General features: G+C 44.2%; 1 protein-coding gene across 1 annotated transcript in view; it reads right to left on the bottom strand.

Moving 5' to 3' along the window:
* The window catches only part of GLDN (gliomedin), a 60,462-nt gene extending 48,230 nt beyond the window's left edge, over positions 1-12,232 (bottom strand). The window contains exon 1 of the mRNA XM_065940579.1: positions 11,870-12,232. Coding sequence (XP_065796651.1) covers positions 11,870-12,232 — 363 coding nt within the window. The remainder of the gene's footprint in view (positions 1-11,869) is intronic.
* Between the last annotated feature and the right edge of the window lie 217 nt (positions 12,233-12,449).

Raw genomic sequence — 12,449 nt, forward strand, 5'->3', positions numbered from 1 at the left:
ACCATCCACTCAATGGACATGAGTTTGAGCCAACTCTGGGTGATGGTGAAGGACAGGGAAGCCTGGCATGCTGCAGTCCATAGGGTCACAAAGAGTTGGGCACAACTTAAGAGATTGAACAACAAAAAACCTCTCCCCCTAACCTCCCCCCCCCCAAAAAAAAAAAAACCCTGTAAACAGAATTAAAAGATAACACCCAGGGCTGAAAGGTGTAGTATAACGTACATGGGTTTGGGGAGTCAGACACAGTAAGTTCGAGGTGAGTGCCAGTTCCTTCACTCACTGGCTCTGTGACATTGAACAGGATGTTTTATCTCTCTAAGATTTAGTAACCTCAGGAGTAGATGGAGTGTTGGTTAGAGTCTCCCTGTGTCCAGGTAGTGAATATTATCGTGCTCAGCCTCTCCACTATTTCTTGGGTACACTGACAACAGGGATTCCCTCCCCCACAGACTCAGGTGTTCAGCTGCCTCTTCAATATCTTCACCTAAACATCTAACAGAAATCTTGGTGTTAACATACCCCAAGCTGAACTCTTGATATTCCCCTCAAAACCGTTCTATCCGCAGTTCTTCTATCTCATTAATGACAATTCTGTCTTTCCACTACTTGGGCCACTAACTTTGAAGTCATTGAACTCCTTCCCCCCGCCCCCCACGTCACATCTCATGTTCAAGCTGTCAGCAAATTCTAGCAGCTTGACATTAGACATATCTAGACAGAGCCCACTTAGCATTCCACCCCTCAGCCACTACCTTTTTTTCACTGCAATAGACAAGTAAATAGCTTCCCTGCTACCACTGCCCATGCTTCCCCTCCAAAGAATCTAGTCCGTTGTAGTGATCCTTTGAAAAGGTAGGTCAGATCATATCACTCCTCTGCCTAAAATCCTTCAAAGACCACCCCCCTCCCCCATAAAGGCCCGTGTCTTTACAACATCCTGCAAGGCTCTACATGAATTGGTCCTCTGGTCCTTTCTCTGCCCAGTTATCCTCTGACCTCATTTCCTACTACTCCCTCCCACTCCCTCGTCTAACTGTTCCTTGTGCTCTCTGTACACTCCCCCATCTCAGAGCTTTTGCTCTCGCTCTTCCTTCTGCCTGAAGAGCCCTCCCCTAGATTTCCACATGGCTCACTCCCTCACCTCCTTCAAGTTTTTGTTCAAATGTCACCTTCTTAGTGAGGCCTTTCCCACCCAGAAGACTTCTAACTGCATCTCCCCCTTCCTGCTCCCTAATCCTCAAGCTGCTTTATTGTTCTTCATAGCACTTATCACTTTCTAATATTGCAGGGAATTTACTTATTTGCCTTGGCTCTTGTCTGTCACTACCCTCCCAGAATGTAAATCCCAACAGGACAGGGATTCGCATGGTTTGCTTATACTGTTTCTTGTGCACCCATGGTAGTGCCTGTGATATAGTAGGTAACTACATGTCAAATGAATGAAGGGATCTCCAACAGGTAGAGCAGGCCTGCTAAATCAGTCTTACCAATACCTGACAAACTCTTATTTGATGGATAGCAAGAATTCTTAGAAAAGACTTTAAAAAATACTCCAGGACTCATCTCCAAAACTTCTCATGTGTAAAGAAACTAGATTCAGAAACTGGCAGATATCTTAGTCTATATTTGCCCTTGCTGAGTTGTAGATGCATGTATCAGTGAAGAGATATTCATCGAATACCTCGCTAATGGTGTAGCAGAGTGGTGAGATATATTTAAAGAGACAAAGGTGACTAGAGATGACAAATTAGCGACCAAAACTGTACACAAACAAAGTTTTAGTTGTGTGATACAGATGATAAGTGCATAAGAGGTTATGGGTGGAAGAGATGAGTGTTCTGAAGTGAGCTAAGAATCACTTGTCTCCCCCAGGCTTCTAATGGATTTTTCTGAAGCAGGAGTGCTGCTGGAATAATCTTTCACTAACTGTTAATAATAATATTCTGTGCTCCCATTATTCCTTTCAACAAGCATCTTCAGATAATTTTGATTTTTATCTAAGTATGCTTATCTTCACCTTATAGTCAGAAAAGTATACATAAATGGTAGTTAAGTAACTTGTCCAGTGTTGGGGGGATGGACAAAGAATTAATCCATTATCCCAAACTCTGCCCTTTGGCATGCTTTGTACACAGCAAAAACATTTGTGAAGATGTTTTGTCAAGCTACTCCCTGCTCAGCCCCCTTCTCCCTCTGCACAAGAAATAGCCATGAGAGGTTAGTCCAGAAAATGTTTAGAGGAGGTCCCTGGGTTGACAGGAGAAGGAAATGGTAACCCACTCCAGTATTCTTGCCTAGAGAATCCTGTGGACAGAGGAGCCTGGTGGGCTGCCGTCTATGGGGTCGCAAAGGGTCGGATATGACTGAAATGACTTAGCAGCAGCAGCAGCAGCTGGGTTGAGATACTCATCCACAACAGTTGTGGATGTTGTTAACACTGGAACATTGGCTGGATGAAACTGTTGGTTTGACAGACATGCTGTTTCTGTGGGGTTCAAAAAGTTTTGATCAACAGAAGAATGAAGGCGTGAGTTCACCTTGAACATGAATATTTACAAATTATGCTTAGTGTAATTGACTTCCCTAAATTCAATACCCAGCATATATGTATGGTTTGAACCCATGAACCATAAAAATGACTATCTGGGAAATAACATTCTTTCTAGAGGTCATTATATAGGCTGTGGGAACTGACTTTTACTTTTTAGACTTGTAAAGACCTCTCTGATGGAGAACACATAGTTCTTGGAAGAAGGGTATTCTCTTTTCCTTGAATATTCTTTCATTCTTCAGTTTCCCTTCCCCTTTTCCTCTATGTTTCCTCTATTTTCATCTCATGTTCATTCTCAAAATAAATGCAGCATTCTCACATCTAAACTAACCCACTTCAGTTTCCTCAATTCTGATCACTCCACCATCTTTGGAAGGATATGGACCAGGTGACTCCTTTCTCTTTTCTTATGTCCAATTAGTTCCCAAGTTCAATTTATCCTTATTTTGTGGTATTTCTAGGCTATAGATCTTCTCCATTTCTGATACCATCATCTTAGCTAGACAGAATCATTTCCTGCCTGGATTAAGGCAATAATTCCTAACTTTCTTCCTGCCTCTCATCTCTCCCTGGTGCAATCTTTCCTGTATTGTACAGCCAGATCAGTCTTACAAAATCACTTCCTTCATGAGTGCCCCATGGAAAATTCTCCCAATTGTCCATCAGATTCATTCTCTGCTTCCTGTGGCCACCTTAATTCCTCTCCCACAGCCCAAACTCCTCAGTGTAGGAAAGCTTCTTGCTCTCTCAGCCTTGCAACCATGTTCATTCCTGTCCCTAGACTTTGGCTCAAGTTATTAACTGTACTTGCACTGATTTCCCCTCCTTGCCTGCTCGAATCTCATCAACCCTTCATTACCCATTTCCAGTTTTGTCTGCTCCACGAAACCTTCCTTCATCACTTGAGTGAGGACTGGTTTTCTCTGTCACTGCCCTGATGCTCACTGTAAAAGAATTTTCTCTAAAGGCCTGCCTATTCAGAGAGATGGATTCCAAGGACCTCAAGTGTTACCTATAGGAAGAAGGCATTTTCCACCTTTGAGTGAAAAGATTCCAGACCCCAAAACCACTGAGTCACTGAAAAACTGGGGAATTATTTTGCAGTTGCTAGCTCATCGTTTTAGCTTGGGTACAGTTACCCACAATGCATTTCCAAGTCCTTCACGGTTTTTACATATAGCTTATGCAGCATCTCCAAAATTCCCAGCACTTTGATGAACACAAGAAACTTTCTGAGTGGCCGGAAGATGGGGTTACTCTACTTATAGCATTCTGAACAATTCCACAAATTGCATTTTAAGTGATCTTTAGTTGGTCTTGTTCTTTAACTCCACCTTTCAGTAAAGAAAATTGTGTCTGAACTTCAGTTAATCTAGAAATAAATTATATCTACTTAAAATATAGAGCTGTTACAACTCAAAGAGCTACATTAAAAAAAAGCAACTGATGGACTGAAAAATGCTCCCTTTGTAGCAGAATTACAACCTAAAAGCTTCAGCTTGTTTTATACAACATGACCTTTAGTCTGTAGATAAAATGCATGTAAATTAAGCTTGAATGTCAACTAGATTTGGCCAAGGATATTTTTCTGAGGCAGGGAGGGAAGGAGAGTTAGAAGAATGTAGATTTTTAAAATGTCTTTTTTCCCCCAGATGAGTTATGTCTTATAAGATCTAGGACTATTTTGGTACTTCCCACATAGGAACCCATATCCTGGAGAATATGAGACTGCCTACCCCAAGAAGTAAATTGTTCCCCTTTCTTAGAAGCTTTTTTCTCTACCTTCTACTCACATTCTGTCAATCTTCCAAAGGAAAGCATCCAGAACTTTTTTTCAGAACTGCCATCAACAGAAATCGATAGGAGTGCACAAGAACTACGCCAGTAGCTCAGAAAGGGGGTGAAGATGACTCTCGTGGGTGTCAAACCTCGTCATCAGTGGCCATGAAGCAGGGGTGAGGCCCTGGGAAAGCCTGAACTGTTAAAGAAGTCGCATCAAGGCTAATTCTGTTTTGTTTTCAATGACAAGATGATTTGGGTTGGTGCGAGCCACCCTAGGCTTCAAAAGGCAAAATAGGATCCCAAAGCAGCAGCTGATAACAGCACATATAATCAGACAACTCAGCATTTTGAAGAGACTGAAGATAAAAAGTAAAGCCAGAAACAAGATACTGAGGGCATGGGGCAAGGAGGGCTACATGATAAACTCACAGCGATTAATCTCAGCAACAGCTACAATGAGCAGTTACTGGAAGTCTGACTATACCGGTCACTGTCCTTTACCTACATCATCTTCCTTAAACTTCCAAACAACCCTATGAGGTGCATATTCAATATTATTATCTCACCTCTTACAGAGAAGGAGGAAACAGAGGCTGGGGGAAGTTAACGGACTTGCCCAAAGCTGCCCAGCTACCAAGCTGTGGCCCCGGGATGAATCTGTCTGATTCCCAGGTCCATATTATTTACTGCCGTAACGTACTTCAGGGAAGCATGGGGGAGAAAGAATTTGCCTGGGAACCTGACCGTGAAGAAGGAGGAATTCCAGGTCTCCAGAGTTAAGGGCAGCAGCATCATGTGAAGGCAAGCCTGGACCAGACACAGTCTTAGCTGAGATGTAGCCTCAAGTTCTCTCTTAACTGATACCTGGACATGGTTTCTGACATGCAAATTAACATGTGACATCCAAGTGCCCATGAGCACATGCTGCTATGAGAAAGGCCACAGAACCTGCCCCCCTCTCCAGCCACAACCAGGCTCCGCATGTGGGTTATTGCTTTGGCCTCCCTGTCTTATTTTGTTCTGCTCTGTCAGGCCTCTGAGCTTTCATCAGGGCCCAGTTTATACGACAAGACCTACTGGGGTATAAGTTTCTCCCCTGCAACTGAACAGAATAGATGTGGTTTGAAACAAGCCTAGATATGAGGCTAAAGGGATGGCTATTCTAACATTATCCACTCCAGATTTGGGAAGTCAGCTTAAAAGGAACACAGCTTGAGGGTTGGCTCAGTCCCACTGCCTTCCTCTAGAGTGAAACCACTCTCAGCGCAGCTCTGTCCTGGACTCTGTCTCCTGCGGGAGGGCTTAAACCCCAAGGTTAACACTGCTTAAACAACCCTGACTTAGTAGCTTAGCTCTTCAAAGGTACAATGCCTAGGGCCCTCCAATCTCATGGACCACTGTCTACATGAGAGGTCAGTAAACTTTTCTGTAAAGAACAAGATAGGAAATACCTTAGGCTTTGTGAGTCATATGGTCTCTGGTGTGACTACTCAATCCTGTGGTTGTCATGTGACAGCAACCACAGACAATACATAAACAAGTGGGCATGGACGAATGCCAATAAAACTTTATTTATAGTTACTGAAACTTGAATTTCATACAATGTTCATGTGTCACAAAATACCGTTCCACGTATTTTTTTCCTATCCACTTGTAAATGTAAAAATCATTAAGTCACAAGCTGCACAAAAACAAATAGCAGGCTTGATTTGACCTTAGGCCACGGTTTGTTGACTCCTGATCTAAATCCTCAGCTTTTACACCATGGAAGTGACCCAGTTCAAGGGGTGGGAAAGGCAGGTAACTCCTGCCATGACCAAGCTAAGGCCTTCGAGGAGATACAGCATCCATGCAAGCAGAAGCTGTGACTATGGTAATGTGACTTTTGTCCCCTGTAAACAAGACAGTGTATAGATCCATGTACCTCAGAGTGGTCATCATGAAAAGCTGTCTGCTACAATGCATTACTAGTTAACATAGCTGGAATCTCCTCCATGAGAACTGCCCACAGTAAATGCTTTTGAAAAGCCTCAGTGACAGGAAATCTCCATCCACTGAAGGTAGAGTTTATGTTCCGTGCTCACACTTGGTCACTAAGCTGTGTCTAACTCTTTGTGACCCCGCGGACTGCAGCCCACCAGGCTCCTCTGTCCATGGGATTTCCCAGGCAAGAATACTGGACTGGATTGTTATTTCCTTCTCCAGGGAATCTTCCCAAACTAGGGATCAAACCCGCGTCTCCTGCATTGGCAGGCAGATTCTTTACCACTGAGACACCAGAGAAGCCCCTACGGTTGATGTTCAGAGACAGTCAAAACCAAAACAAAATGAAACCAACCAAACCAAATGAAATGCAAAAAACCAACTCCACTTAACCACCAATAATGATAACAATGACACAGATTCCACTATCCTTTCAAAATTAGGCTGGGAAATCAGTGGTGGGGGTGGGGGTTGTGGTGGAACTAAATAAAGCCATTTTGTTCAGAACCGAGTCTTAACTCAGCCCCTAACAATGTGAGTGTTGTTTGGCCAACACACTGTCAGTCAAATAAAAAAACATGTTGAGAAAATTTTTGTCAATAGTTAAAAGCCAAGAGATTTCACATAAAAAGACAGATTTTTTACTTTTCTTGACAAAAATCAGAAGATCAGACACACAAGGCTCTCTTCATGTACAGCAACCATCAGCAAAAGCCTCCCCTGTAGACGGAGCACGTGAACCTTGGGTGGGCCCAGTCCCTACTGCGCCCTACGGCCCCCAGCCCAGTGGCAGCTGCCATGTAACCTTGGGCTTACAGCCTTTTCACTCACAGTACGAGTAACACAATCACGTGGTTCAAAAGTCAAAATAATGCACAGAGCTATGCAATGAAAGGCTCATGCCCACCTTATCCCGACCCTCCCTAAGTAAGTAATGTTGTTCATGCCATTTATTTTTCCCCTTCTTCCTTACACTTTTGTCATTTAAAAATATATCTTGGGGGTTGTTCCAATAGCTGAACATAGAGAATTTACTCATTCTTGCTTTATAGCTACCTAGTATCCCAGTGGATATATACATCAGTTTATTTAACTAGTCCTGTAGTGGACACAGGATGTTAGTCTTTTGTTTTTACCAATATTCTGCAGTGAATAACAATGTGCATATGTCATTTCATAGATGACAAAGTCTTGTGCAAGATAAATTCCCACAAGCAAGATTGCTGGGTGAGAGAGTAAACCTATTTGTTATCCAAAGGTATTGCCAAATTGCCTTCCTTATGGGCTGTAGCATTTTGCATTCCAAACAGCAGTATAAGAGCAAGTCCGTTTCCCTTCAGTTTCCCAAACAGAATATGTTGTCAAACTTTTGCAGTTGCCATTCTGAAAGGTAAGAATTATATTTTGGAGCAGTAATTGCATTTCTAAATCAAGAGCTCTTTTCCTGTGTTTTAAAGATAAATTTGCATTTCTTTTCCTGAGACCTATGCATTCCATATTCCTACTGGATTCCTATTTCTGTTGCAGATTTCCCTATTAAATTCTTACCTTGTTAAACAGTTTCTAGAACTGCTGCATATATCTTCTGCATATATATAATCTGCATACATAATATATGCAGAAGATTAGCCCTGTACCTATGATATGAGCTGCAAATATTTCTTTACAGCTTATCATTCATCATTTGCCTTTAATAATGGTGTATGTGTTTGTTTTTATAATTGTCATGCAGTTTTTGTTGTTGTGTGTGCTTTTTAAATGTGGTTAAATTTACTCATTTATTGTTTGCTTTTGGCTTTTGAATTATAGTTCTCATTTCCCTTTCCAAGATTAAAAATGAACTTACTCATATTTTATTCTAACAGTTTTAGAGCTTCATTTTTTAAATGTAAACTTTTGATCCATTTAGAACTTGTTAAGGCACACATTATGAGTAGTAAAACTTTCTTCCTACTGGGTGCTTGACCCAAGATTTTAGGGAGGATGATAAAGCTACCAGAACATCAATAAGGGTGAGACTTGAAGAATGGGATAAAAGAGAAACTGATGCAGGGAGGAGTGAGAAGAGCAGTGGGAGGGAGTGAAGACTATACAGCACCAACATCTCTTGAAGGAGCTCCTGGCAGATGGGTTCCCATTACTGGTATAGCTCAGTGGTACCCAGGGCCCCTTTCATTACTTTTCTCCAAAATACTCACTTCCTTTTAAAGATTTAATGACTGTACCAAACTAACCAATGGGCTTCCCAGGTGGCTCAGCAGTAGGGAATTGCCTGAGAAGCAGGAGACGTGGGTTCGATCCCTGGGTTGGGAAGATCCCCTGGAGGAGGAAATGGCAACCCACTCCAGTGTTCTTGCCTAGAGAATCTTGTGGACAGAGGAACCCGGTGGGTTACAGCCCACCCATGGGGTTACAAAAGAGTCGGACATGACTTAGCGACTAAGCAATAACAACCAAACTAATTGTGCTTAAGTAATAATTAGTTATGCTGTCCTTTTAATAAAATCATTTACAGCTGCCAATCAGTTTCTGGTCAGACTGTGCTAACCAGAATTAACATGCTGAGTTGAAGTACTTTCAGCCAAAAGCATAGAACTTAGAAGTATTGGTTGGCTTGAGAAGGCTCATCTTGGATAAATGAGCCATTTTTGGAAGACTTTTTGCAATGCTGAAATTAGTCTGCATACAGTTTCTTTGTTCTGAGATCTCTCAGGACATGGGACTTCAGTAGTGAGGGGACCTCTGATCTCACTCTCATTGAAGACCTACTGGCGCTATATAAAAAGGTGAGGTAAAGTGTAGACGTCAGCCTTGAGAAGTTGGTATGCTTACCTCCATGCTGTAAGCTACATCTTTAATAGTCCTTCTAGCAATTTTTCTACTCAGGTGCCCTGTTGTTGTTCAGTTGCTAAGTCATGTCCAACCCTACATGCCCTGAGAAAGTTCTTTTTAAAAATTGTTTCCTCATGTGACTAATTCTCTGTTCTGAGAAACAGAGACAGTAAAGATGAGGGAAATCTACTAGGGTGAATGGTGAGAGTGTTGTCACAATAAAGTATGTAAAAAGCTTTTCACCATTAAGTTTGTTCCTTTGCCTAAAGCAGAGGCCTCAAGGGAGACCTGGTGAGAGTGAGGTGCTTAATACAACTGACCATCATCAGGAAGGCATGCCAAGGCCCTTTGTGTTGGTAAGCGGGCACCCGCCCCTGGGCTTCACTCCTAACAATTAATTCAGAATCTCTGGGAGATGGGTCCTAGGCATCAGTCATGTTTAAACTCCCTATATGGTTTCACTGTACAACCACTGCTGTAGAATGGAATTATTCAAAGTGTGGTTCTCAGACCAGCAGTAACAATATAAGTGGGAGCCTGTTATAAATACAGAGCCTCAGTCCCCAACTGAGAGTTTCTGAATCAGAATTTGCATTTTTACAAGATCTCTAAGATCTTCATATGCACATTAGAGAAGCAGTGGTCTAGAGGAGCATTTTCCAAAGTGTGGCACCTGGACCACCTGTATCAAACTCACCAAGGGGTTGGAAGGGTGGGAGATGGGGAGGTCAGGGGACTTAAGGAGGCTGGTTCTGGGGATTATAATTCTACAAGTCTGAGGTTGGGACCCTGAAATCTGCATTTTTAATGTGTTCCCAGGTGATCCCTAAGTCTACTGTTTGGGAACTACTCCCAAGAGGACTATGATGGTGACTTTCTCCTGGCCTACATGGAAAGTCCCTCAGTGACTCCTTAAGGTCAAAGCACACCCATTGCAAGTGGGGGATGACTTGGGGATAATCTTCAAGTGCTTCTCATCCAGATAAATGTAATGTCTGTTCTCTGAGTTGCTATAGAGCAGCTAGTGGTAGTTAAATCAGCTTTCATACTGACACAGATATGAGTGTCTGCATTATCTTGGATTAATGATGAACAGAATGTAATCTGGATACATAAGCCTCTTAAAAGCAGGATTAAAAATATAAAATGCTGATACTCAGGTGCAACCTTCTTGGATGGTTTAACAAACCCCTAAAAATGCACAGTGAAGAGCCAAAAGAAAGAGTGAATTTCCCTAAAGAGATTTCTTCACTTTACAGAGGTCCTTTTCTGAAATTTTTGCTTGGGTCCAGCTTTTTAAATGATAATGTGGGTTTAAAAAAAAATGAACTCAGGAATGGAAAAATGTGATCTTTCCCAAAAGATGTGCTTGAAGTGTGTAGTACTTTCATGTAGTTATGAAAGCACTTCAGCTCATGTAAGATATTTAAAAGCTTCTATGATAATAGGATTAAGTGAATTTATCTTCAAACACCTAGGATTCCAAAATATGGCTCACACTTGACTTGAGATGACAACTGAAATCTTTGTAAAGTAAAATATTCATCACAGCTGTAATGGATAATGAAATAAAATGGGGAACTGCAACGTGATCCAAGTGTAACTGTTAGATAATTACTGAGCTAATATCAGCAAAAACAAATGAAATTAAGATTTTTTGAGGCTTTACTTTAACGACTTGTTTTAAGAGCAGTGTTTCTGAAATCATTTTTGAGGAGCACAGTGGCCTTTGAAAATCTAATGAAAAGCTTTGGACTCTCCCTAGATGCATGAGCCTGTGAAGAGCTCACTCCGACATTTTCTGAGGTTCCACAGACTTCTTGGGGGCTTCCCAGGTGGCGCTAGTGGTAAAGAACCCTCCTGCCAATGCAGCAGGCGTAAGAGAGGTGAGTTCGATCCTTGGGTCGGGAAGAACCCCTGGAGAAGGAAATGGCAACACACTCCAGTATTCCTGCCTGGAAAATCCCATGGACAGAGGAATCTGGTGGGCTACAGTTGATAGGGTAGCAAAGAGTCAGACACGGCTGAGCGACAGAAACGATAGACTTCTTGGAGCCCACATGATAAACCCCAGCTTTGACACTGCATTTTAACAAAGATGCTCTATGTTGATTTCCATTATTTGTAACCACTTGGTACCCAAGAGTAAGTTTCCCCTCAACAAGGTCCCAGGGGTTGGTAAAATAAGGGCTGTTTTCACATAAACCGAAACTATTAGGTTGGCAGTCTTGGGTGGGATGAGCTGAGGCCCGGTGAAAAGCCAGACCAATAGATGATGTCAGTGAAAGAATCACTTTACAGAAGTCTGCGCTCTTCCAGAAATGTTACGTCTGTTCTCTCATGGACCCCCTATGAATTTCACAGGCAGAGCTCGGGCCGCTGCGGCTCCTGTCACAGCAGAAAGTGAAAACCTGTGTTCAAAGTTAGGAAGTAGGCTCTCAAGAACATTGCCTATCCCCTAATTTATCTGCAGTCTGAACGACCTCAGAGGTGGAAGACTTACCCCTTCACCCCTCCCCTGTTTAAAAGATGAGGAAACTGACCCCAGATGGGCTAAGGTGCTCGCCAAGGTGATTTTCCCAGCGGGTTCACACCCAGGCCTTCTCCCCAGGGCACCGCGCCCTCGGGCCAGGGGAGGAGAGGATGCCTGAGGCTCTCCCCCTCACCGTCGGCCGCCCACCCGGCGGGGGCGTCAGAGGGAGCTGAGACCCCGCCTACCGGCACCATGGAGTAGGTCATCATCATCAGCATGTCGTGGCTCTCAGCACGGATGTGCTGCGCAGGCTCCCCGCCGTGGCTGCGCTTGTTGCGCGCGGCGCTCGCGGGGTCTGGGGGTGGCGCGGGCCCCCGGCGAGGCGCGCGACTCAGCTCCGCCAGGAAGGCGCGCAGGGCGCTGTCCTCGCGCTGCTCCCGGCCCCGCTGCGCCTCCAGCGCCCGGAGCGCAGCGCTCAGCCCGCGCCACTGGCACAACGCGAACACCGTGCCTGCAGCATTGAGCGCCGAGAGCAGCGCCACCGCGGCCAGGGCGCCGCGCAGCCCCCAGCCCGCGCCCCCGCGGCCTCGCTCCGCGCCTCCAGCCATGCCCTGAGCGCCTCGGACCCGGTCCGGCAAGGCTCTGCCGCCTCTCACCCCGGCAGCCTTTATACGCCTCGGGCAAAAGCCGTGGGCTGGTGGCAGCGCCGTGAGTCACGCCGCCCTTTGGCCCTGCTGGCGGGGCGGGTTGGGGACAGCAGTAGCGGGGCTCGAGCAGCCCGGAGGGACAGGCCGGCGGAGAGGGGGACAGGAGCGAGTGGAGACA

This window comes from Muntiacus reevesi, chromosome 7 (assembly GCF_963930625.1).
Source record: "Muntiacus reevesi chromosome 7, mMunRee1.1, whole genome shotgun sequence".
Lineage (NCBI taxonomy): Eukaryota > Metazoa > Chordata > Mammalia > Artiodactyla > Cervidae > Muntiacus > Muntiacus reevesi.